Here is a 24,071-nt window from a genome sequence, read left to right as displayed (position 1 = left end):
ACATACCTTTGCATCTTTTATAAGTGCACGGTAAGAGATTCTCCATGACCCATCTTCGCGGAAGTCATGTTAGTGAAAATCTCATACCGCTCTTGTCTCGCGTTTTGGTGGTACCTCTCCAATAAGTCTTGGTGCATCTCGTACGGGTACATGTCCTCGTAGGACTTTTGGAATTCGGAGTTCATGGTAGCAATCATGATGCAATGTACCTTTGTTGCATCTCGCTCATGAGTTTCAAAGGCGGTGATTTCGGCTGGAGTAGTGATTTCGGTGTTGATTTTCTCGAGCTTCTCATCAAGGACATACTCCTTGTCCTCATAGCGAGCAATGGTGCGAATGTATCTTATCCATTCGCTAAAGTTCGTTCCATCGAAAGTGACCTTTTGGCAAAGGCTCATCAACGTGAAAGAACTAGCAGCAGCGTTGTTTGCGTTCGACATCTATAATTAGAAAAGGACAAAGATAGATTAGAATATGAATCCCTAATTATCACCCAATAAGAAAAATTAGGGCTAGGATCCAACAATGACATTTACATATTAGAAAAGGGATGCTGTAATCTAACATGCAAATAAATTGAAGGTAAGTGAATGACGATTCACTAATTCTCCATCACAAAAACCTAAACTATTAGTCCTAAGTGTTTTTGAGAATTCCTAGGTTCGGATGAGATTCATTGAAACTATTCAATGGCATGTTTAAATCTCGATATGCCCCTCTTGTTTGTGACTGGGATACTGAGGATCACAAAGCGGGTGTGAATAACCATGCAAATTCACATGGTGCCTTCATTGTAACGATCACCTATTCGATGTGCCGGTAAGCCACACACGCTCCATCGAACTATGATATACAATGAATCACCCTTTGCCACCTTCGCTTAGAACCAATTAGTGTGCCGGTAAACCACACACGCTCCACTAACTTCTTAGCAAGGTGCAAAGTGTAATTTCATGGGATTGCATCAATTCACTTTTCCTAAAGTAACTAAGATTGAGAAATTTTAAAATATGTGTAGTTACTTTATATTTCTTATTATACTTTTAATGAGAGGATGAGGTTGCCCTATCCTACCCGTTCGGCTAACGACCCTCCACCAATCAAGCAAGCGGTGGGTGTGAGTGTACACCCATTAAGCGCCATTTTATAGGCCGCAACCTTATACCCACCTTATAGATCGGCTTCGTGAATGAGGCCTACTAACGGTAAGACTAGCATTTAGTTATACATATATATACATATATATATATATATATATATATTATACTAGTAATATCATATTAGTATAGGGTCGTATTTTAAACCTTTTAAAATCTAGGGTTTTGAAATTTAAGTTGTCTAAATTAAAACTTTTAATCATAAATATAAATTTCAAAACTTGAGGGCAAGTTTTAAACATTTAAAACATGGAGGATCAAATAACAAATAATTCCAATTAACAATTAATATCCTAATTATCTATATTTGATTTATTCAAGATTTCTTTTAAGATAATTATCAAAATAATCAAAATAATTAATTAATTATCATATAAGGAAATCAAATATTTTATTATATGATAAATATCTTTAATTAGATCAAGATTGCAGTTATATTTATCAGAAAAACGAATTAAAATTGATCTAATTAGTTTATGGAAAGTTTAGATAAGATAATTACAAAGAAATCCCGAATCTGGCCATTCCTGACGCCTGGACTCGCCGAGTGCATAAGGGGACTCGCCGAGTCAGGCCTACTCGCCGAGTCCACCTTGGAACTCGCCGAGTCCATGACTCAGAAACCTAAAATCGAATTTTTCAGGTTTGTTTCAGTTAATCAAGCAACAATTTAAAGAAAACCAAGCTAGGCTCTGATACCACTGATGGGTTTTAGCCATAAGAACTTTCCTATGTGCGCATGCAAAACCCTAATGCTCGGATCTAGGCTTTCTAATTAAACATGCTTTGAATCCAAGACTTCTAATAACTATTTAGGCTAAATAACAACATTGAAACAGATCTAGAATCATATCTTTGAATTCCTTGTTGACCTTGTTGTCTTGGAGCTTCTAGAGTCACAAATGTCGCTCCTCTAATGGCTTACAAACACCAATAGCAAGGAAGATGATTTAGGAGAGAGGAGAGGGGAGGAATTCGACCAGAGGTTCCTTACTTTAGGTTAAGTGTCGAATTCCATCAGCCATAGGGTCTATTTATATTTGTAGACTCCTTAATGATTACAGATAAGTCCCTATCAGATAATCTTCTCTTAAGGCTATCCAAATCCATTCCTAAAATAATCATATGGACGATTTTAGCTATCCTAAATCTCTTAGAATTCGTCCATACCATATCTAAATGGATTTACAGTCCAAAGTTTAACTATCAAACAATTGACAGTTTATACCCCTTTATTTAATTAATCTCTTTAAGTCACCAAATTAATTCTAATTAATTCTATGACTTATATTAATCAAATAACAATATATTATTCATTATATTATTCCCATAATATATTAATAATATTTACTCTCTCTTATTAAATCATCCTATCAAGTTGCTATGGTGAAGGCAACCCAAAAGGACTATGCACAACCGGATCAAATACTTGACTAATATAGTTACAGCCTTAGACACTATTCCAACAATCTCGTGAGGTGTTTTGGCAACCTTCTTAGTGGGTACTCGGTTAAAGATATGGGCGGCAGTCTCTAAGGCATACCCCCAAAAAGAGATAGGTAGTGAAGCACGACTCATCATAGAGAGAACCATATCCAATAAGGTTCGATTACGCCTTTCTGCCACACCATTCAACTGCGGTGTCCTAGGAGGCGTCAATTGCGAAACTATTCCACACTCCTTGAGATATTCGTGGAATTCAAGACTTAGGTACTCTCCTCCTCGATCGGATCGAAGCATCTTGATTTTCCTGCCCAATTGATTCTCCACTTCATTCTTGAACTCTTTGAACTTTTCAAAGGTTTCTGACTTTTGCTTGATTAAATAGATATACCCATATCTACTATAATCATTGGTAAAAGTCACGTAGAAGCGGTTCCCATCCTTTGTGGTTGATCTAAACGGTCCACATACATCGGTATGTATTAGGTCCAATAGACCTTCACCCCTTTCACACGTACTCGTGAAGGGTGATTTAGTCATCTTTCCAAGTAAACAAGACTCGCATGTGTCATCTTCCCTAAGGTCGAATGACTCCAACACTCCATCCTTTTGGAGTTGGGCTATGCGTTTCTTCTTGACATGTCCAAGACGACAATGCCACAAGGATGCTTTATCCATACTAGTGGAAGAATCTATATTCAAAACATCATTTCCTAAGTTATCAACAATCATAACAGTTTCATATATTCCATTACATGGTATAGCTTCAAAGTAAAAGACACCATTTAGATAAGCTAAAATAGAACCATTCTCATTATTAAAAGAAAATCTAAATCCTTGTCTATATAAACCATGAAATGAAATGATGTTTCTAGCCATTTCTGGCGAATAGCAACAATTGTTCAAATCTAAACACAAATTATTCCTAAGCACTAAAGAATACACTCCAATCTTGGTCACAGGCGACGATCTTATGTTCCCCATGATTAGATTGATCCTTCCTTGCTCCACATCCCTACTTCGTCTTAGTCCCTGCACATTAGAACAAATGTGGTAACCGCAACCGGTATCAAGAACCCAAGAAATAGCATGATTAGAATTGTTAGATTTAATTGTGTATATACCTGCGAAAGATGGCTTGATCTTTCCTTCTTTGATTGCTTGCAGGTACTCTGGGCAGCTTCTCTTCCAATGTCCTATCTTATGGAAGTGGTGGCACTCTGCCTCCTTTGGGTTAGGACAGGGCTTAGCGGGATCAACTTTGATCCCACTCGAAGAGGCACCATCTCGGGCTTTGACCTTGCGATAGTTCTTCGATGAAGCTTTCCTCTTCTTTCCCTTTCCTTGACCAATAGCCAAGACAGGAGCAGCAGGCGGATTGGGAGTCGGTGCAACAGACTTGACCTTGATGCTCTCAGCAACCCTCAAGAGGCCTTGGAGTTTGCTTAGGGTGACCTCTTCTTTGTTCATGTGGTAGGTCATCCTAAATTGGTTGTACATCAAAGGCAAAGAGTGAAGCACCATGTCGATCGCCAAATCTTCCCCGAAGTCAACATTTAACTTGCGAAGGCGGTCGACATACCTTTGCATCTTTTGCAAGTGCACGGTAAGAGATTCTCCATGACCCATCTTCGCGGAAGTCATGTTAGTGAAAATCTCATACCGCTCTTGTCTCGCGTTTTGGTGGTACCTCTCCAATAAGTCTTGGTGCATCTCGTACGGGTACATGTCCTCGTAGGACTTTTGGAATTCGGAGTTCATGGTGGCAATCATGATGCAATGTACCTTTGTTGCATCTCGCTCATGAGTTTCAAAAGCGGTGATTTCGGCCGGAGTAGCGAGTTTGGGGTTGATTTTCTCGAGCTTCTCATCGAGGACATACTCCTTATCCCCATAGCGAGCAATGGTGCGAATGTACCTTATCCATTCACTAAAGTTCGTTCCATCGAAGGTGACCTTTTGGCAAAGGCTCATCAACGTGAAAGAACTAGCAGCCGCGTTGTTAGCGTTTGACATCTACAAATAGAAAGGACAAAGATAGATTAGAATAAGAATCCCTAATTATCACCCAATAAGAAAATTAGGGCTAGGATCCAACAATAACATTTACATACTAGAAAAGGGATGCCATAATCTAACATGCAAATAAATTGAAGGTAAGTGAATGACGATTCACTAATTCTCCATCACAAAACTTAACTATTAGTCCTAAGTGTATTGAGAATTCCTAGGTTCAAATGAGATTCATTGAAACTATTCAATGGCATGTTTAAATCTCGATATGCCCCTCTTGTTTGTGACTGGGATACCGAGGATCACAAAGCGGGTGTGAATTACCATGCAAATTCACACGGCGCCTTCATTGTAACGATCACCTATTCGATGTGCCGGTAAACCACACACGCTCCATCGAACTATGATAAACAATGAATCACCCTTTGCCACCTTTGCTTAGAACCAATTAGTGTGTCGGTAAACCACACACGCTCCACTAACTTCTTAGCAAGGGTGCAAAGTGTAATTTCATGGGATTGCATCAATTCACTTTTCCTAAAGTAACTAAGATTGGGAAATTTTTAAAAAATGTGTAGTTACTTTGTATTACTTATTATACTTTTAATGAGAGGATGAGGTTGCCCTATCCTACCCGTTCGGCTAACGACCCTCCACCAATCAAGCAAGCGGTGGGTGTGAGTGTACACCCATTAAGCGCCATTTTATAGGCCGCGACCTTATACCCACCTTATAGATCGGCTTCGTGAATGAGGCCTACTAACGGTAAGACTAGCATTTAGTTATACATATATATATTATTCTAGTAATATCATATTAGTATAGGGTTGTATTTTAAACCTTTTAAAATCTAGCGTTTGAAATTTAAGTTGTCTAAATTAAAACTTTTAATCACAGATATAAATTTCAAAACTTGAGGGCAAGTTTTAAACATTTAAAACATAGAGGATCAAATAACAAATAATTCCAATTAACAATTAATATCCTATTTATCTATATTTGATTTTATTCAAGATTTCTTTGAAAGATAATTACCAAAATAAATAAAATAATTAATTAATTATCATATAAGGAAATTAAATATTTTATTAGTTGATAAATATCTTTAATTAGATCAAGATAATAGTCATATATATCAAAAAATTGGATTAGGATTGATCTAATATGATAAAGGTAAGTTTCCATAAGATAAGTATGAAAAAATCCCGGATCTGGCCTTTCCTGACGCTTGAACTCGTCGAGTTCCCAACTGGACTCGTCGAGTTAGGCCAACTCGTCGACTCCACCATGGGACTCGTCGAGTTTACGACTCAGAAACCCAAAATTTGAATTTTGCAAACAAGTTTCAAACAAATAAGCAACAATTTAATGAAAACCAAGCTAGGCTCTGATACCACTGATGGGTTTTAGCCATAAGAACTTTCCTATGTGCGCATGCAAAACCCTAATGCTTGGATCTAGGCTTTCTAATTAAACATGCTTTGAATCCAAGACTTCTAATGGATAATTAGGTTAAAGATCAACATTGAAACAGATCCAGAATCATACCTTTGAATTCCTTGTTGATCTTGTAGTCTTGGAGCTTCTAGAGTCACAATTGTCACTCCTTTAATGGCTTACAAATACCAATAGCAAGGAAGATGATTCAGGGAGAGAGGAGAGGGGAGGAAATCAGCCAGGTTTCTCTTACTTTAGGTGAGGTGCCGATTTCCCTTGCCCATGGGGTCTATTTATACTTGTAGATTCCTTAAGGGTTACAACCTAAACCCTAATTGGATAATCTTCTCTTAAGGCTATCCAAATCCTTTCCTTAGATAACTCATTGGACGATTTTGAAGCTATCCTAGCTTCTAGAATTCTTCCACTATATATCTATAAGGATTTATCGTCTTAAGCTTAACTATCAAACAATTGACAGTTTATACCCCTTTATTTAATTAATCTCTTTAAGTCACCAAATTAATTCCAATTAATTCTATGACTTATATTAATCAAATAACAATATATTATTCTTTATATTATTCTCATAATATATTAATAATATTTACTCTCTCATAATAAATCATCCTATCAAGTTGCTATGGTGAAGGCAACCCAAAAGGACCATGCACAACCGGGTCAAATACTTGTCTAATATAGTTGCAGCCTTAGACACTATTCCAACACAAACACCACAAGGAATGATATTTATACCAAAGATTTTTTATATCCCTATACTGACAACATGTCGTCGGCACAGGCTATACCGATGACTTGCCGTCCGTACAAAGTCGTCGGAATAGATCCGCCGGTAAAAGTCAAAAAATTCATCGCGATAGGTGTCGTCTGTACAGATTCAGCAATGTAGATGACTTGTAGTCTAGAAAAGGGTCGTCGGAACTGATTTTCGAGGGGAAAAACGTTTTAATATAAATCTATACCGACGACTAATCGTCGACAAAAATGATACCTTTATCGACGACACGTTGTCGGTAAAGGTTCGGTTATACCGATTATAAGCCGTATGGAAAGGGTCCTAACGGTTTGAATGGCTAAAATCTATACCGACGACATGTCGTTGGTATATGTGTTTTGTTTTTATATATTTTTCACATATTTTTTATATTTACCAAACCTGTTTTTAAAACAAACTCAATATATTTACCAAACTTGTTTTTTATACATGGAATCATTTGAGCTGCTCTGCATCTCCTGTTGTTTGGTTCTCCTTGGATCTTGACTTTTCTAACTTGTCTGAACAAGTAAAGAGACATATATTACAAAAAGACTAAAATACCCTCGTTCCATATACACTCAAGAAACATGAAGGATTCGTGTTATACCTTCAACTACGCCCAAATTGTTGATTTTAGAGAATATGGCCTCAGGCAAGGGTGCATCAGGATCTTTGCTTCTGCGAATTTCCAAATATGCACTTCTTTGTGATACCCCTTTTTGCTCTTGGTTCAAATTATGTCTTGGGGTTCTTTTTCCTCTTACCACAGATGATGGTGATCTACCATTACAACAAACATCGATAAATAAATTTTATAAAGAGAAAAATTCATGAAAATGTCAGTATATTCTACTCACATGTCAGTTGATTCCTTAGTTTGCTTGAAGCTACCCAATGACTTAAGCTTCTTAGATGCTCTGGAAAAGAGAAGTGAAAAGATTAAGACTTAAGAGCATGTGAAATCCTTGAATGTATGTTATAAACTATAAATAAAATTAGTATTTATTTCATTACAAGTTGAAATATCATGAGTATAGTGACTTACCCTTCTTTAAGGTGTAGACTATATGTCATGAGCTTCCTCTGTAAAGGGGGTGGAGTGAAACATCATCAGAAACCAATTGTAGTGTATGGTAGAATGGAATCAGGGAAGGAATGGAATGGTTCATTCCATTCCATCCAACTAAACAAAACCTAAGCATAAACACAAGGAATCATACCTCTGCAAGTTTGTGCCCACTCTTTACAAGTTTCCACCTTTCCTTATCCAAACATAGCACATCAATTTCTCCATCATCATATAATACCTTCAACATGATATGATTGTTAGATATGCACATCAAACCATATCAATAAGTCAACTATTTTGACCATGTAGTAACAAGGCAAATGTGACAAATTAACTCAAAAACAAGGAATCTCATCTCACCACATGTTTGTTGTTTTCATGATCATAAGACTTCACCAAGCCCTCATAAAACCTGTAATTTATACTTTCATGCATCAATAATAATTCTTGTAAGAAAAAAAATATCACATTTTCATGAAACTTTGTATAAAAATTTGAAAAGAAACTTACACTTTGTCCATAGGTCACCAAACTTTGATGCGTTTGTCAATCAAGTCTTTGGTTATAAATTCGGTTGCATCTGTGGTGTACTAAGAAGAGACAAAAACAAAAAATATTTATATATAATTAAACTTTCACTTATACCATACACATGTTCTCACATATCAGATTTTCAATCAAGACAACAATTCAAACCTATTTACTAAAGTTGGTTATATTTTAAGAATAACCACAAAAATGACCAACATATGATTACATTTAACAACTACACCATCTTTTTGACAAATAGCACAAAATAACACCTATTTTGCAATCGGTTAGTTCGAATTGCAACATTCTTTATGAAGGGTCCCTACTTATTTTATTGTGAAACTATTTATACTTGCAAAAGAATGATGTAATTTCGTAATTTATTTACAGGTTTTTATCAATAAAAAACTAAATTTGTAATTGAGCCATTGTGAAATAGTTGTGCTATTAGTAAAAAGAGGATGACAATTTATGAAATTTCACATCATATGGTGATCATTTTTGCCAGTATCCCAATATTTTATATCCAAAGGGCAAAATAGGTAACTGGTTTAGTTAAAACAAGGTAGACAAGCCAAACAAGTCAAAAGTTGAAAAAGTGTATTTAAATGCATACAACCTCCTAAATAGTTATTATTAATAAAATTAGAGAGCTATTTTGATCATATGTAATCATGTCTAAGTTTCAAAATTTTTAAAAGGGAACAGTGGATTACACCTGGATTGGATCATAGATATGAGATATTCTAGATGCTTGAAAACATCAGAAGGATTCAAGAAAGCTATCGAGATTGAAATATTCTGCAAACATAAACAATCATGTAAATAAATCTTGTAAAATTTAACCGGCATCCGACATTTTAATTATCAAATAAATATTTAACCTTTTCATCTTGTCTAAATAAGCAGTCAAGAAAAAGGGACCGACAAAAGGCCTTTGGCCTAACGGTAAGGAGTGATCCTCTCAAATGAGAGGTCATGGTTCAAGTCTCTTAGGAGACATATAGGCGATATTTAGGAGTAGGTTTAGATATTTTGCCGTTTCAAAAAAAAGGACCGATCATCTGCATGAAGTGTTTGGGTGCCATGTCATCATTTGTTATACAACTTATACCAAAATTCATCACAAGATTCATACTACCTATACCATAATTTCATATGATTACCAAACAACTTATACCCAATGTTTTAAAAACCGGTTTGAACCGGCCGGTCGAACCGGTTGGACCAGGAACCTGGAGAGGGAACGGTTCAACTATCACCGGTTTTACATTGATTTCTGAATCGGATTGAACCGGCCGATTTTTTGAAAAAACCGGTTGAATCGGTCAAAATAAACCGGTTGAATCGGTTAAACCAAATAAAAACACATGAAAAATAACCAATTACATAATAAACTTTGAAGATTTTTTTCAAATTTATTTAGTTTTCTCTAAATAAAAACATATGGTAAATATTATAAATTCTTTTGATGTGTTTGTATTCATCAAAAACTATATCTCGTTTCGGTACTATACTTTATTTTCTTTTTGACGTATATGGATTGATGTAAAACACTAAAACTTATGGTTATGTGTTATTTTAATGTATTTGGATTCATTTAGAACTTATTTTGATGTGTATTTTTAATGTTTGAACTTGTAAACATTAAATTCATAATTTCTATATGTACGTATGTGTAGGAAAATAGAAAAAAAAAAAAAAACATGAAAAATATAAAAACCGGTTCACTTGGCGGTCGAACCGGTTAAACCGGTTGAACAGGGAACCGGTCACCATACCGGTTCAATTAAAAAACCGGTTTTTAAAACATTGCTTATACCACTTTCACACAATCAATTTCAAACAATTATACAAGTAATCATACTAGGCATACAAGATATCACAATTTTATAAGATTATCCAAGCAAAATAAAATAACATAAAAAAGTACATGTTATATGGCTGTGGTAGCGGGATTTCTCTGGGTTGACTTCAATGGTGGTCCTTCGATGGTGGCGGGTGGTCATCGGAAAACAACATCACATCAGTAAAAAAACAAATCAAAACATCCTTACCTACTCTGTGGGGGCAGTGGCCATCGGATTTTGGGGGTGTTCAACGACGGTCCTTTGGTGGTGACTTGTGGTCACTGAAAAAGAGAAACAAGTAGAAAAAAACTCAAAAGTCAAAAATCAAACATCTTACCTGACGTCGACGGTCAGAGAGAGGTTGGAAGGAGAGTGAAGTCGGTGGTGGTCATCTAGTGAGACCCTAACCGGAAAACAAAGAAAAAAAAGGTGGAATATTAAATACCTAAATCAAAATAAAACCTCAATAAGAGGAGAAAATCGAAATTATGGTCAAGATTTTACCTATACCAGCGGTCGAAGGTGAAGGAGGCGGTCGGAATTCTGGTATGCAGATGGGATTTCGAGAGAGAAGTGTAAGATTACGATGGTTGCAAATGAGGGAGACAAATCAACCGTATTGGGGTTAAAACCTTATACATATACAGTCGGTATAGGGACTAAAAATCACGACGTCGTATTGTCTTCTCACAAGTAAAAAAATAATAATCGACGACCTGTCGTCCGGAAAAGTTACAGGAAAACTATATCGTTCTTAGTTACCGGAACACGAAATATAAGAACATTGAAAATTAAAATTTACGTTACTTATACCGACAATTTGTCATCGGCATATGTTTCAGAAAACCACGAAAAAAAGATTTCGTTCCCACCTACCCTATTCAGACTCGGCATAGTGTTCAAGGTCAAAGAATTCCGGTCAACTTGGTATTGACGACATGTCGTTTGAATAGGTAGAGTTTTACCGACGACACGTGTCGTCTGTATAAATGTCGTCGGCACAGGTGCTATTTCTTGTAGTGAAATAATCAAAAATGGGTCAGTTACATGTCGAACGGATAGGGTTCATTTGACGCAGATTGACATTGTACCGGTATTAACGACGACGCTTTTAGTGACGACAACAACCATTAGCGGCGACATGTAATGGGTCAATTACATGTCGCCGCTAACGGGCGGTCGCCACTAAAGAAGTCGCTTGTAGTGCTAGGAAATATTGGGTTGATGAGTTCAAAGAGAACTCCTATGAGTGAAATTAAATCAATCTCCTATGTCTAACTTGAGTTTAGAGCCATGGGTGATGTCTTATTCCTATTAAAATTGAATCCTCCTTAATAAATGAAAGTTTTTTGCTACATGTCAATTTCTTATTAATTTTGACACATTAATAAATGAAAGTTTTTTGCCACATGTCAATTTCTCATTAATTTTGACACTTGTCATTTTGTGGTATTTTTGAAATAAATATTATCCACTTGTCAATTTTTGGTTTGTTCCAATTTTTAAAATTAAAGTCATATACTTATATATGTAAAGTATTAAATATGATATATATATATATAATATATTAAATTGCAATAAATATGTATCTTCCTTAATTTAAAGTTATACATTAAAAAATATTTTTCGTTTACACTTTAATGTTTAATTTTTTTTTTTCAATCAACCCGTGTAATACACGGTTTCACACCTAGTGTAATATTAAAATTGACTCAAATGGGAATGGATAATCATGCTCCTTCCAGTGGCGCTACTAATCCGATAGGTAAAAAGAAGGTTGCAGACGTCGGTAGCAATGGAGACTGAACGTTCGTTCGATTTTTGCCACGAAAAAACCATAGTCGGTGGGTGAGGCGGTGGCGGTAGAATGAGAGGAGTTTTAATCATTGGTATTGGTTGTGCAGGAAATTCAAGACATTGATTACCTGGAGTGCAAATCAGTCAACCAATTGGCCAAGCTATGGGTTATTGAGAGCGCAGCACAACTTTTCACATTCAATTTCTATTTCCCTGCTAGAGCTATGGATTTTTCTTTTGGTGATAAGCTTGCTGTAATCACCACTGACCCTTTTATGGGTTTAACTTTTATCCACGTACAACGCATTGCCGGTGACCCTGTGAATAGAGAAAGCAACTTTAATGTATTGGTAATTGGTTTGTGTTATAAAGTGATAATTTGTGTAATACTGCATTTCATAGTTGGTGAACCTGTAGTAGTACTTAAGGGTCTTCAAGGAAGGACGAATATAGTTGTTTGGGGACCTCTGAAGAAGACCATCATTATTCATTAGTGATGGTGAAGATGTTGGGACAGAGATACATTTTCTATGTCTAATGTAATTCAGTTAACTTCTTAACACAACCATCTAGAGTAATACTTGTAGAATTTTCATAAAATCTCTCAACAAACTTTAATATTATTCTCAATGTATGTGAGTTTGGGAATTAAAAAAAGGATTGATGTATATGAACTATTCTGCTTTATTATTTTTCTCCAATTTATGGATACAATCTTGGTGAAGAAGATGAATTGATGGACTTTGTAAAATATTGATATCCCAACCAAACAATATTATTAGAAATTATTCAGCATAGGTTATTGCATCGGGAGGTTTTTAAATGCTGAAGCTATAAGTAGTTTGTAAAGAAAAAGATTTTTCTCTCTTGAATATTTATAAATTAAAATTAAGGATATAATTGCCAATCTTTTGTTTTTAGTGGAAGAAGACAAACCCTCCGTGGAAAAATCAAGAACCTATTATAAAACTTTGTTGCATATTTTGTATAAAAAGAATTTACTGTATAAAATGGGAAAAAATCACGAAACGTTGTTGCATTAATAAGTAATTAACCCTAATATAAATTTTAGTTTTAAGCTTCAATATTAGGCATTAGGGTTTAATTTCGTTTCATCGATCTTTATCTTTAGCCCAGTTTATATGCCAGCGCGCGAAAGTCTTGAGATCTGCTATGCTATTGCCCAGGTTTTCATCTATAAGCACTTCCGAGGGTGAGGCTTTTCTGATTCTCTTTGGATTAACTGGTTGTAAGATCAGAACATAATCCTGTTATTCCCCTCATGTACTTCTGCATGTTTTCAATTAAAAGCATTTTCTTTTGTGATTTCGTTGTATTAACTGCTTCTTACGATCGGATCTTTCTTTAGTGTTGTTGTGTCTTCGTTTTTGATATTTTAGGTAAATGGTTTACAGCAGGTTAAAACATGGAAAATATCTAATTAATCTATGTCAAGTTTCATGCAGTATTGAAGGAGTGATTTATACTTCATAGTAATGTCTGTTATCCGGAGTCGGCAAACACTTTTCCCTACCCTTTTTCGACAGGAAAACGCTAAGCTCCTAAGATACTTTGGCGTGATCAATAAAAACCTTGAGTTTAGCAAACTAATTCACACCCGTTTTATAGTGTCTAATCAATGCTCTTTATACACGAGACTAATGCTCTGATCGATCTTTACTCAAAAAGTGAAGCACTGGGATCTGCAGGCGCTCTAACGTTAGGGCATTTCCAAAATGGGTCTGCTTTTGAACCTCTTAGATTTTTTAAATCAATGGTTTCAGATCATGATGAGTCTTGCCGACCTAACGACTACATATCTGGATTAGTGCTTTCGTCTTGTTTAAATGTTAGGTTCTTTTTATCAGGCAGGCAATGTCATGGGTACCTGTTGAAATCTGGATTAGTGTTCAATCAGTACGTGATTGGGGCTATGGAGATTTTACTTTATTGTAACCCTGGATTGCAATTGGACACCTGCAGTTATAATCTGATCTTGATCGGACTTGTCGAGAAAGGTTGCTTGGATGAGGCGTTGATTATGTTAAGGAGAATGCTGGCTGAAGAAGATATGGTGTGGAACAAAGCTACTTATATTGGTGTTTTTGGTCTTTGTGCTCTCCTTAAAGATTTAAACTTGGGGATGCAAGTTCACAACAAGCTGTTAAAGAGCTATCATTTTGAGCCCGATGAGTCTGTATGCAGCACAATGATGAGTATGTATGTAAAATGTGGAGAGATTTTAAGTGCAAGAAAAGTTTTCGACATGTTTGAACCTCGAAACAATGTGGTTATATGGACAGCAATGTTGGCTGCTTACTTGGAACACGGGTCTTTCGAAGAGTCGTTCAAATTGTTTGCAGTAATGCGACATAAGGATGTTGTCCCAAACGAATCTACATTTTCTGTTGTACTCACTGTTAGTGCAGACTTATTCTCTAGGAGATGCGGAAGTATGTTACATGCACTTACAGAGAAGACCGGATTCAAGGTTCATAAGAATGTCGAGGATGCCTTCATTAACATGTACTCAAGGACTGGCGACATTAAAGCTGCTGAAAAGGTGTTTTTAGGTATGACTAATTATCGTGATGTTACAATGTGGAACACGATGATAAATGGATACTGCTATCATGGCCTTGGTAACGAGTCATTGGCTTTGTTTCAAGAAATGTTGAGATTGGGGATAGATCCTAATGATGTGACTTTTGTCGGTGTTCTGAGTGCATGTGGGCATGTGGGACATGTGGAACAAGGGTTCTACTATTTGTACGAGTTAATGAAACAGAAGGGTGTCAAACCTGGTTTAGACCATTATATGTGTATCATTAACATGCTAATCAAGGCTGGACAACTAAATGAAGCTTTAAGTTTCATCGTATCAACACCAAGCAAGTGGGACCATTATATGTGTATCATTAATACTTGTATATTTTAAAGGCCTTTTGTTTTATTATGTAACGCATGAAATGGGATCTCCTTTCCCAATGGATCGCCTTTTGTATATTTTAAGTTTCATCCCCAATGTGCTCACTCTTGTCCCCCGATAACAAAAACTAGAAATGGGATCTCCTTTCCCAATAGATCCCTGAACTCCATAAGAATCGGGGTCTAGACGAGCCCCAATCTGTCCTGAAACTATCCCGGCCTTAAAGGCCTCAAGATGACTGTCCATGAGCTCCACAATGGCCTCTCTAACCGAACTGAAAATCACTGGAGTCTGATCGATGATGTTGCGCATGATCTCTGCGGAAATGAAATCCCTCATCTGATCATCAAGCTGCCCGGCTCCCAAGCCCGAGCCAGATCCCTCCTCAACGCCTGAATTGCTAACTGGTAGCTCGCGCAATGTCACCATGCTGAAAATATAACAATTCCTGATCAATTTACACACTACTGCTGCGGAATCTCTCACACACTCTACTAGTTCCCTGGTTTTTGCCTTGGCCCCTCTTGAATCGAGTACGGATCCTCTGCTTTCAGTAGTACGGGCCCATACTACCTTCCACATATATCTGTACTTTCCTCAAGAGTTACCTCAACTCCACTAAGTCCCCTTTACTCTTCTACTGATCTCTGCTACTCTCATCCTAGGCTTGCCCTAGGGAACCTCTGACTCTACCCAAACAGTCATCAGCGGCTGAAGGCCTCCTTGTAATGCCAATTAGCCACCACCTGATTACCATCACATGCAATGAGGCTCGGATAATCCTTCGAGTAAAAGTCTCGTCCCTACAACGGTTAGACTCAAACGAGAGTTGCGCAGTAGGGCCAAATCCAGCACTCTGAGATTATTCAACCCTGATCACATGTGATTTGACGTATTCACCTAATGGCTAACTCCCATCACTCAGAGTCCCACAAAGCACAAAGCAAGCAGCATTCGGATAAAGGAAACATACTCAGGCAAAACTATTCTCATAACAAGAAACTGTACTAGCATACAATGCTAAGCTCATACTATCAGGCATCACCTACTCATGCCATCCTACTACTGTCTACTCAATACTAGCATGAAATTCTTATCAAGCTTAAACAAATAAAGCAGGCACATAAGGCATCCTCCTAGATCCTTAGTCCTATACTAGCATGCTGTTCTACTGAAACTGAAACTGAAACTGGAACTAAAACTGAAACTGAAACTAATGATCATAAACTTGTATGGGTAATTTGGGAGTGCTTACTTGAGCTCGGCTGATTGCATGCACCACACCCTTTTCTCTTTTCAAAACTCTTTTTGCTTTTTCTAAAACTCTTTTCTTTATACTTTTTCTAAAATTGTTTTCTTTTCTCAAAATCCTTTTGTAACCATGGTTTTTCTTTTGAAAACTTTATACCACTTCCTTAGTTTGAGTTCAGACACACTCGGGAGTGCGCCCGAATCCCTCAAACCAAGGCTCTGATACAAACTTGTAACGACCCAAAAATCACAACTAAAAATTTCTTTAAAAACATTACTAATCATATTTATAAAAACTATATCATAAGTCATAACATAATCTTCGAGTATTAATTCAAAACATATTATCATTATCAGAGTCAAACATTCCCAGGTTAACTGACTATGGTGTGTGCACTGCAATCTTCCCAAGCTCCTCCTTTGAAAACTGAGTACCTGAAACCAAAACTGAAAACCGTAAGCACGAAGTTTAGTGAGCTCCCCCAATCTACCACATACCATACAATAACATATAAAGCACATACTGGGCCTTGCCCACTGCATCGGACCAAGGTCCGGACTAACTGGGGCCTTGCCCCCTGCATCGGACCGAAGTCCGAACTAACTGACTGGGGTCTTGCCCCCTGCATCGGACCGAAGTCCGAACTAACTGACTGGGGTCTTGCCCCCTGCATCGGACCGAAGTCCGAACTAACTGACTGGGGCCTTGCCCAATGCATCGGACCGAAGTCCGAAACTAACTGAACAGAACATAACATAAACATATCAACTAGCATGAACACACATATACTACATCGGGCCGTAGCCCGGAACACATAACACATAAATCCTGTCTGAGCCACGAAGGCATCAAACATGCTAACTACTGCATCAGATCAAATATGGAAACTACTACTAGCTAAACGGGTCGGCATTGTGGCCTTAGACCCGTTCCTACTGGAAGGAAACTCACCTGAGACTACTGAACTGATGCCGCTAATCCTTTTGACTGCTACCCGACCTCTGACTCCGAACTGTTGCTCCACTAGCTCCTCGAGCTACCAATTTCAATATAACACTTAGTCCAACTGGCCTCCAAAGGTCAACTAGGTCAACTCTGGTCAAGGTCAAAATCCTAGTCAAAGTCAACCTTCCAGGTCAACCCTACTCGCCGAGTCCACCTAATAACTCGCCGAGTTCATATGCTCAGGGTCTTTCTATTCGCGACTCGACTCGCCGAGTCAGCTATTCCCGAGTCCTGACCTGTCCAACTCGCTGAGTCTCCACCCGACTCACTGATTCGAGCCTTGACTCGAAGGGTTTGGGGTTTCGCGACTTGACTCGCCGAGTCCATGAACAGACTCGTCGAGTCCAAGGCAATCTTCAACAGACTCGCTGAGTTGTTCATCCAACTCGGCGAGTTCGTCTCCATCTTCATACTATTCGCTGAGTTCACTGAAGGGACTCGCCGAGTCTATTCAGTCCTTAATCCATGCAGTGGCTTTTCGAGCCAAACAGGGCTTCCAACTCATAGATCCATACTTCTAAGGCCTATCCCCCACGTAAAGTGGCAAACTTTATGTGTAGATCAAGAGATCTAGGCTTGAAACAATCCAAACTAGGGTTTAAGACAAAGAGGCTTCACTATCAACCCAAAAACAAATGCTTTATGACTTTCTAGGCCAAGATACACTCAGATCTGAAGTAGCAACTTCAGATCTAGGCTTCTAACTCGAAATAGTTCATAAGCATGGCATAAAATCCCCAAATCACATAGCCAAGGTTGATCTATTAAACAAAAGAGGGAAGGTAACGATTCATTACCTGCAAATGCTCTGGAAGACCTCACAAACTCTGGATCTACTGCCAATTCTTGAATCCCCAATGTGTGCCTTCTTCCTTCTTCCTTCAAATCACCCAAAATGGCAAGAAAGCTTGAAAGAGCAAAAATGGAGGCTTAGGGTTTCTGGTTCTGGACTACAGGGCCGCAAATGAGCCCTAGGGAAGAGAATAAGATGCTTAAATAGGGTACCAAGTCCCGAAATTAGGGTTTCCTCGTTCAGACCCAACTCGCCGAGTTTGTCACTTACTCGATCCCCCGGATCCCGCTCCGACTCGTCGAGTCTCCCCTTAAAATTGGGGTTTTTTTTTTCTTGGCTTTCCAAACTTTGGGTGTTACAGATGGACTCGTAGTCAATTGTCCACAAACCGTAATTCATTTAATCCGGTTATGACGAAATCGTAGGTTTCCTTAATTATCTACTGTTTTGTTGGCTATTTTTGACTAAAAATCTAACTTTTGGCTATTAAGTGAAAAATAATTAGGTAATTTGGCTAGTTTTGTCATTTTCTCCAATATTTTTATCTTTCACTAAAAAACGACCGTTTTCATTCTTATTATACCTCGCGTTTCTTATCTCCCTATAAGTTATCTCTCTTGATTTCATTAACTTGTAAATTTCATTCTATGTGTTCTTTTGTATTTATTCCCACATATATCTCTAAAACTTTAAAACAATACAAGTTGTTTGTGAAGAAATCGAAATGCTCTACAAGGTTAGAGTATGTCCGGCATGTGGTGAGCAATGAAGGGGTATCAGCAGATAAAATGAAGATTGATAATATGTTTAGTTGAATTCACTATTGTCAAGGGGTTGAGATGCTTTTTGGGTTTAAAGTAGGGGTGTTCACGGTCCGATTTTTTAGGTTTTTAGCTCAAACCGTTAGTTACGGTTTTTATCAAGCGAAAACCAAAGCCGAACCGTTTAAAAATTAAAACCGAACAAAACCAAACCGTTACTAACGGTTTGGTTCCGGTTTGGTTTCACGGTTTGGGGTTTTTAGGCCTATTTTAATCGAGTCCATTAAATTGTTGAAAAAAACTGCAATATTATTACAACAAAAAATCTGTCAAATATTGTTTAAAAACTGCAATATTAAAGCTGTCAAAATAGTATAAATTCTGTCAAATATTGTAACAAAAAGTTGAAATATTAAAGTTGTCAAAAATACCAAAACAATAAATGAAAACACTAAACATTGTTCTGTTAGATCAAGCATCTGGACGTTAGTGAGTTACTTGCCAAGATTGGATACTTTTTTTTCAATTGGTGCTTCATGTACTAGTTAGAAATTAAGATCTGACTTACTTCCTTAAATTTGATACTTTTTTTTCAATTGGGTTTTATGTACCGGTTAGAAATTAGGATTGTGCTAGACTCTAGAATAGTCAGATATTGTGGGTTTTAATTTTACTACGTAATATCTATAAATTAAAATTAGTATGTAATACAACAAAATACAATTTTATATATATATATATATATATATATATATATATATATATATATATATATATATATATATATATATATATATATATATAAACTCTACGGCCCGGTCCGGTTTTTATATGGTTTGAAATCTTAAAAACCGTAAGTCAAACCGTTCACTACGGTTTGAAAATTTCATAACCGCAATCCAAACCGTACAAAAAAATATAAACTGTAAAAACAAACCGATGACCGGTTTGGCCGGTTTTACGGTTTCAAACCGAACCGCGATAACCCCTAGTTTAAAGGGCTATTACCGAAAATTTTGAAAGGGATATGGGTTATCAACAACAAGCCGCTCACCAATTTGATGTTCACCTGGAATGAATTATACTATGCTTTTTTTGTCATTTTCTTTTTTTTTTTTTTTTTTTGGCTTCTTATATACTTCCTGCGCACAAACCTTTTTTCCCATCCCCACTACTCATTAAAAAAAACTCTTATAATGATTTTGTTTTACCCTAACCTAACTTGTTTGGAGAAAATTGGTCTTATTATTGCACTGAGTTGATTATAATCTTCATATAATAAATTTATTCACCATCTTGATTTGGCCCCATAGACTATTTACACTCATTTCGCAATGCCTCCACGATGTGCACCCCTACAAAATAAGTGTACTGGTCGAAATGAGGTAATTTTTGGTTGACTTTTGTAATAATAATAATAATAATAATTTACTTAAAAAAAAAAAAAAAAAAAAACATATGATTATTTTTGTGAATTTTCTCCAAGTTTAAAATATTACAAGAAATGTTTATAAAATGATACAACAATTTACAAGAATACAAATTTGAATTAATACAAGAAGAGTCAACAACTTTACATATGAGATCTTGAAGAGATCTTGTGGCTGAAAATGAGAAAACAAACTTAAATTGGCACAAAAACCACTCAACCACCTTACTATAAGAACTCTTTCGAACAATTCAAAAGCAAACACACTAGTCATACTACCAAAATGCAAAAAAGAAAAATCATAAATTGTGAAAATAATGCCAAATACACAATAGTTCTTTCTACATTTACACAACAACCACCATACCCTAATCACATAACAAATAGTCTATCAAGACCAAGAGGTTACATGTAAATAGTCTTGCCCGTCACCTGTCACCGTCACCTCCACTGAATGACAGAGAGACTGCTTCCATAGAAGACTTTCGTGTCCGCCAAACAAGGGTGAATAAAAAAAATAGTTCTTCCTACATTTGTATTTTCATAATTTGTCCAAAACTTACAACAATGACATAAAAAAAAAACCAAGTACAATGATTAGAAAAGTCCCTATCTTGGTTCAAAGAATCAATCAATCAATCTATCAATTATATCAATATCAATATACCCAAATATTATTATATCACAAAGATCTATCCCATGGTAAAACCCCAGTGGAAACATCAACCAAATTCCCCAAAACAAAATCCCTTAAACCCGTATCCCAAACCTCACAAAATTGCAATCTCCAATCAACCGGTTCAATTGCTTCTGTACCCAAACCCGGTGCTCGATCTCTCGACCCTTCATTATGATTTTCCCTCCAATCTGTCACATAAGTAGCAACTCTTCTATAAAACTTTGCCCTAAAAACCTCCCACACTTGATACTTATAATGATTAATCACTGCAACTCTTTGATCCACATCCACGAATGTAAACCCTTTTCTCAAATGAAAATGGTGGACCACATTCATTAGGGTAAAGTCGAGTGCATCGGGTCGGATTATGGATTTGTGTCTTTCTGGGCTTTGTAATCTGCAGGTGTACCCTACTGTGACTCCTTTTTTAGGTCGTGAAGTTAACCCAGATGGCCCAAAGCTATGGCACGATGTTCTGATTTCTCCGATTGAAGAAGATGACGTGAAATTAGAAACTAGGGTTAGGAGAGAGCCTTGAGATGGGGTTATGGTGGAGGTTAAACGAGGGAAGTGATAGAATTCGTCTACATCCATGAAAGAAACCCAGTTGCAGACTGTTCTTGCTCGCATAGCACAATGAGAGAATCCAGCTTCTTGAGTTTTGATCCATGGCCAGATATGTCGGGTGATGTTGTGGCCCTCGAGGTTAAGATTCTTGATGACGTCTTTGATTTTGTCATCACTGTTGTTGTCGTAGATGAACCATTTTTGTACACCGAGCCATGAATGGTAGGTTACCCATTCACGAATTGAATCAGCTTGATTCCATAGCATTGTGCAGACGCAAAGATCGTGTTTTTTCATGGTTGTTGAAGGTTTTGAAGTTGAGATTTTGGCAACAGAAGGGAGGAAAATCCGGTGGGAACGGCCATGGATTCTAGGCATTCTGAAACTGACGGTGGCGCGTATGCCTAGAGCTTTCTCCGGGTGCATGAGGATGCTTCTTGGTAACATACACCGGACGACTTCTTGAGCAGCCGTTAAAGCTCTGGTTGTGAGCATGAATTTGTCACCGGTTTTCCAATCGCCTAATCCGAAATGGCAACTGAATTGTTTCGGGTCGGATTCCTTATCCTGTCGATGGCTGATCCCTTTCACGAACACGACCGCGGTGTTTCCGTCCAACACCGCCTCATACGCTAGATTCTCCCATGAATTTACAGGTTTATCTTCTGATGTATCGATCATCAGACCATGTTGTTGTAGTGTGATTAGAGATGAGAAGTTCACCGGAGGGAGCGGGCAACGAACGAGAAAACGGTTATCGTTGTACTCCTCCACCGACAATGGATTGCTTCCCTTTCTAACACCGTTATCGAGATCCGAATCGGAATCGGAGATGTTACTTTTGTAAATACATTTCAATCTATTTCCGATTTCAGTTCCGGTATCTGTACTTTTTGAGACTAACAGTAGAACATGATCAGGAAACGAAACCCTATCTTCTATTTTAAACTGAGGTAACTCGTTAAACTTGGAGAAAACTGAAACGGGGTCCATTTGAAAGGCGGATAAAGAGGATAATCTGGAGTGTGCTATGACGTGATGAAACGCCGACGTGTGTCGCCGGAAAAGGAGATAGAAGAAAACAAAGAAACCGAAACAGTAAAGGAGAGATCTTACAGGAGGAAAATGGCGGAGAGATGAGAAGTTTGTGGGTTTCAGAAACCGCTTCCGCTTCCGCCGTTGCTCCGGCGAGTCCATAACCATTTCCTTTTGTACGTAGTTCTGATTAAGTACTGGTGTGATGAAAGGGTTCAGGTGAGTCTAGATCTGGCGATGGAGAATGGGACTATTCTTGGTTTTATGGATGGGGTTATTCCTTTGCTCCGCCGGCTATTGTCGGAAACGGTGTTAAGGGCGGCGGTGGACGCGGTTGTGCGGTGGGGATGTCCGCGTTGGATACGGTGGGTTTTAAGGAGTTATGAAAGAATGGGTGAAGCCGTGAAGGAATGTTTTAAGAAATTGGTATGACTGGTGAGTGGTGACCACGCTTACCACTTCAAAGTAATATACATTTGGTTAATAAAATAAATATTTAATCGTAAATATGATATTTAAAAAAATAAGTTTATTTAATATTGAGTAACAACTGCAAATTTGGTCCTTCACTTTGCTCCTTTTGTGGAAGTGGTCCAACCTAACGTGTATAGGATGTTCTAAGACAATAATTTGTTTGTGGATTTTATTCTTGTAAAACTTGATTTGATATGAAATTGTTTATATCAAAATTGAAATAACTAATTTATAGTTAAATAATTATTTTTTAATTTTACTGATTTAATTTTCTTTTTATCATTATTGTTTAAGACAGCACAATTCCCTACTCCTCTCTCTCTACACCAGCATCGTCGAATTCATCTTCTTATGGTAAGAGATTTCCCTACAATTGTTGAAGAATAGGACATATGACAAAGCATTGGCGATCTCGTAAACAGGAAGGCAATGTGGCGGCAACTGAGAACCATGAAGCAGGCTGGGAAACCGAACCCCTAATGGCCCAAGTTGTGAATAGTGATATGACCCAAGGAGTTGAAGCCCAATACGGAAAAATGAGTCCAACTCATGTGCAACCACGTTTTTCCCTAGTCGCATCAACTAGGTGTTAAACGAACACATTAGATGATTGGATTGTAGACTTTAGCTGTACAAATCATATGACAGGCAATAAAAGTTGACTCCTAAATCCAATGTCATATGGTTGAAATCGGTGACGACCCGGAATTTTCATTCAATCAAACCCTAAAAGTCAATCACTTTATATTATAAGTCAAGTTCACTTTTACTTGATTTTGGGAAAAATAAGTTCATTTAATTATTTTAATAATTAATCTTTAAACGAACGGGTGAACGAATGGGCCGTCTCGGGTCTCAAAATTTCTAAACCGCGAATACCACGTAGCTTAGAAGTTCGCGGCCAAACTTTTATGTTTGGGCCGTAAAATACCCCCAAAAACGTAAACTCATGCCTTAAGCATGAGTTTACTCCCCAAACTAGTCATTTTATGTTTACTCCCCAATTACCAAAAGAGTAAACTCAAAAACACTCTCAAGTATCATCCATGAATTTAATCAAGATCTTCAAACT

General features: G+C 37.3%; 1 protein-coding gene and 1 pseudogene across 1 annotated transcript; one reads left to right on the top strand and one right to left on the bottom strand.

Annotated features, from left to right (window-relative positions):
* Nucleotides 1-13,236: 13,236 nt before the first annotated feature.
* LOC145094492 (pentatricopeptide repeat-containing protein At5g39680 pseudogene) lies at nt 13,237-15,017 on the top strand (annotated as a pseudogene).
* Nucleotides 15,018-20,528: 5,511 nt separating this feature from the next.
* LOC145092527 (glycosyltransferase family 92 protein RCOM_0530710-like) lies at nt 20,529-22,984 on the bottom strand. The gene has a single exon (XM_079030475.1). It carries the CDS (start codon nt 22,691-22,693, stop codon nt 20,927-20,929), a length of 1,767 nt encoding a protein of 588 aa, XP_078886601.1. The 5' UTR covers nt 22,694-22,984; the 3' UTR covers nt 20,529-20,926.
* Between the last annotated feature and the right edge of the window lie 1,087 nt (nt 22,985-24,071).

Source organism: Lactuca serriola, chromosome 3, assembly GCF_051521515.1.
Source record: "Lactuca serriola cultivar US96UC23 chromosome 3, Lser_US96UC23_V15, whole genome shotgun sequence".
NCBI lineage: Eukaryota > Viridiplantae > Streptophyta > Magnoliopsida > Asterales > Asteraceae > Lactuca > Lactuca serriola.
The sequence above is the reverse complement of the archived record's forward strand: the minus strand, read 5'-3'. Positions and strand labels throughout refer to the sequence as shown.

Bases quoted from the DNA above. Each gene is read 5' to 3' on its own strand.
- LOC145092527 (XM_079030475.1), bottom strand. From the start codon at position 22,693: ATGGTTATGGACTCGCCGGAGCAACGGCGGAAGCGGAAGCGGTTTCTG.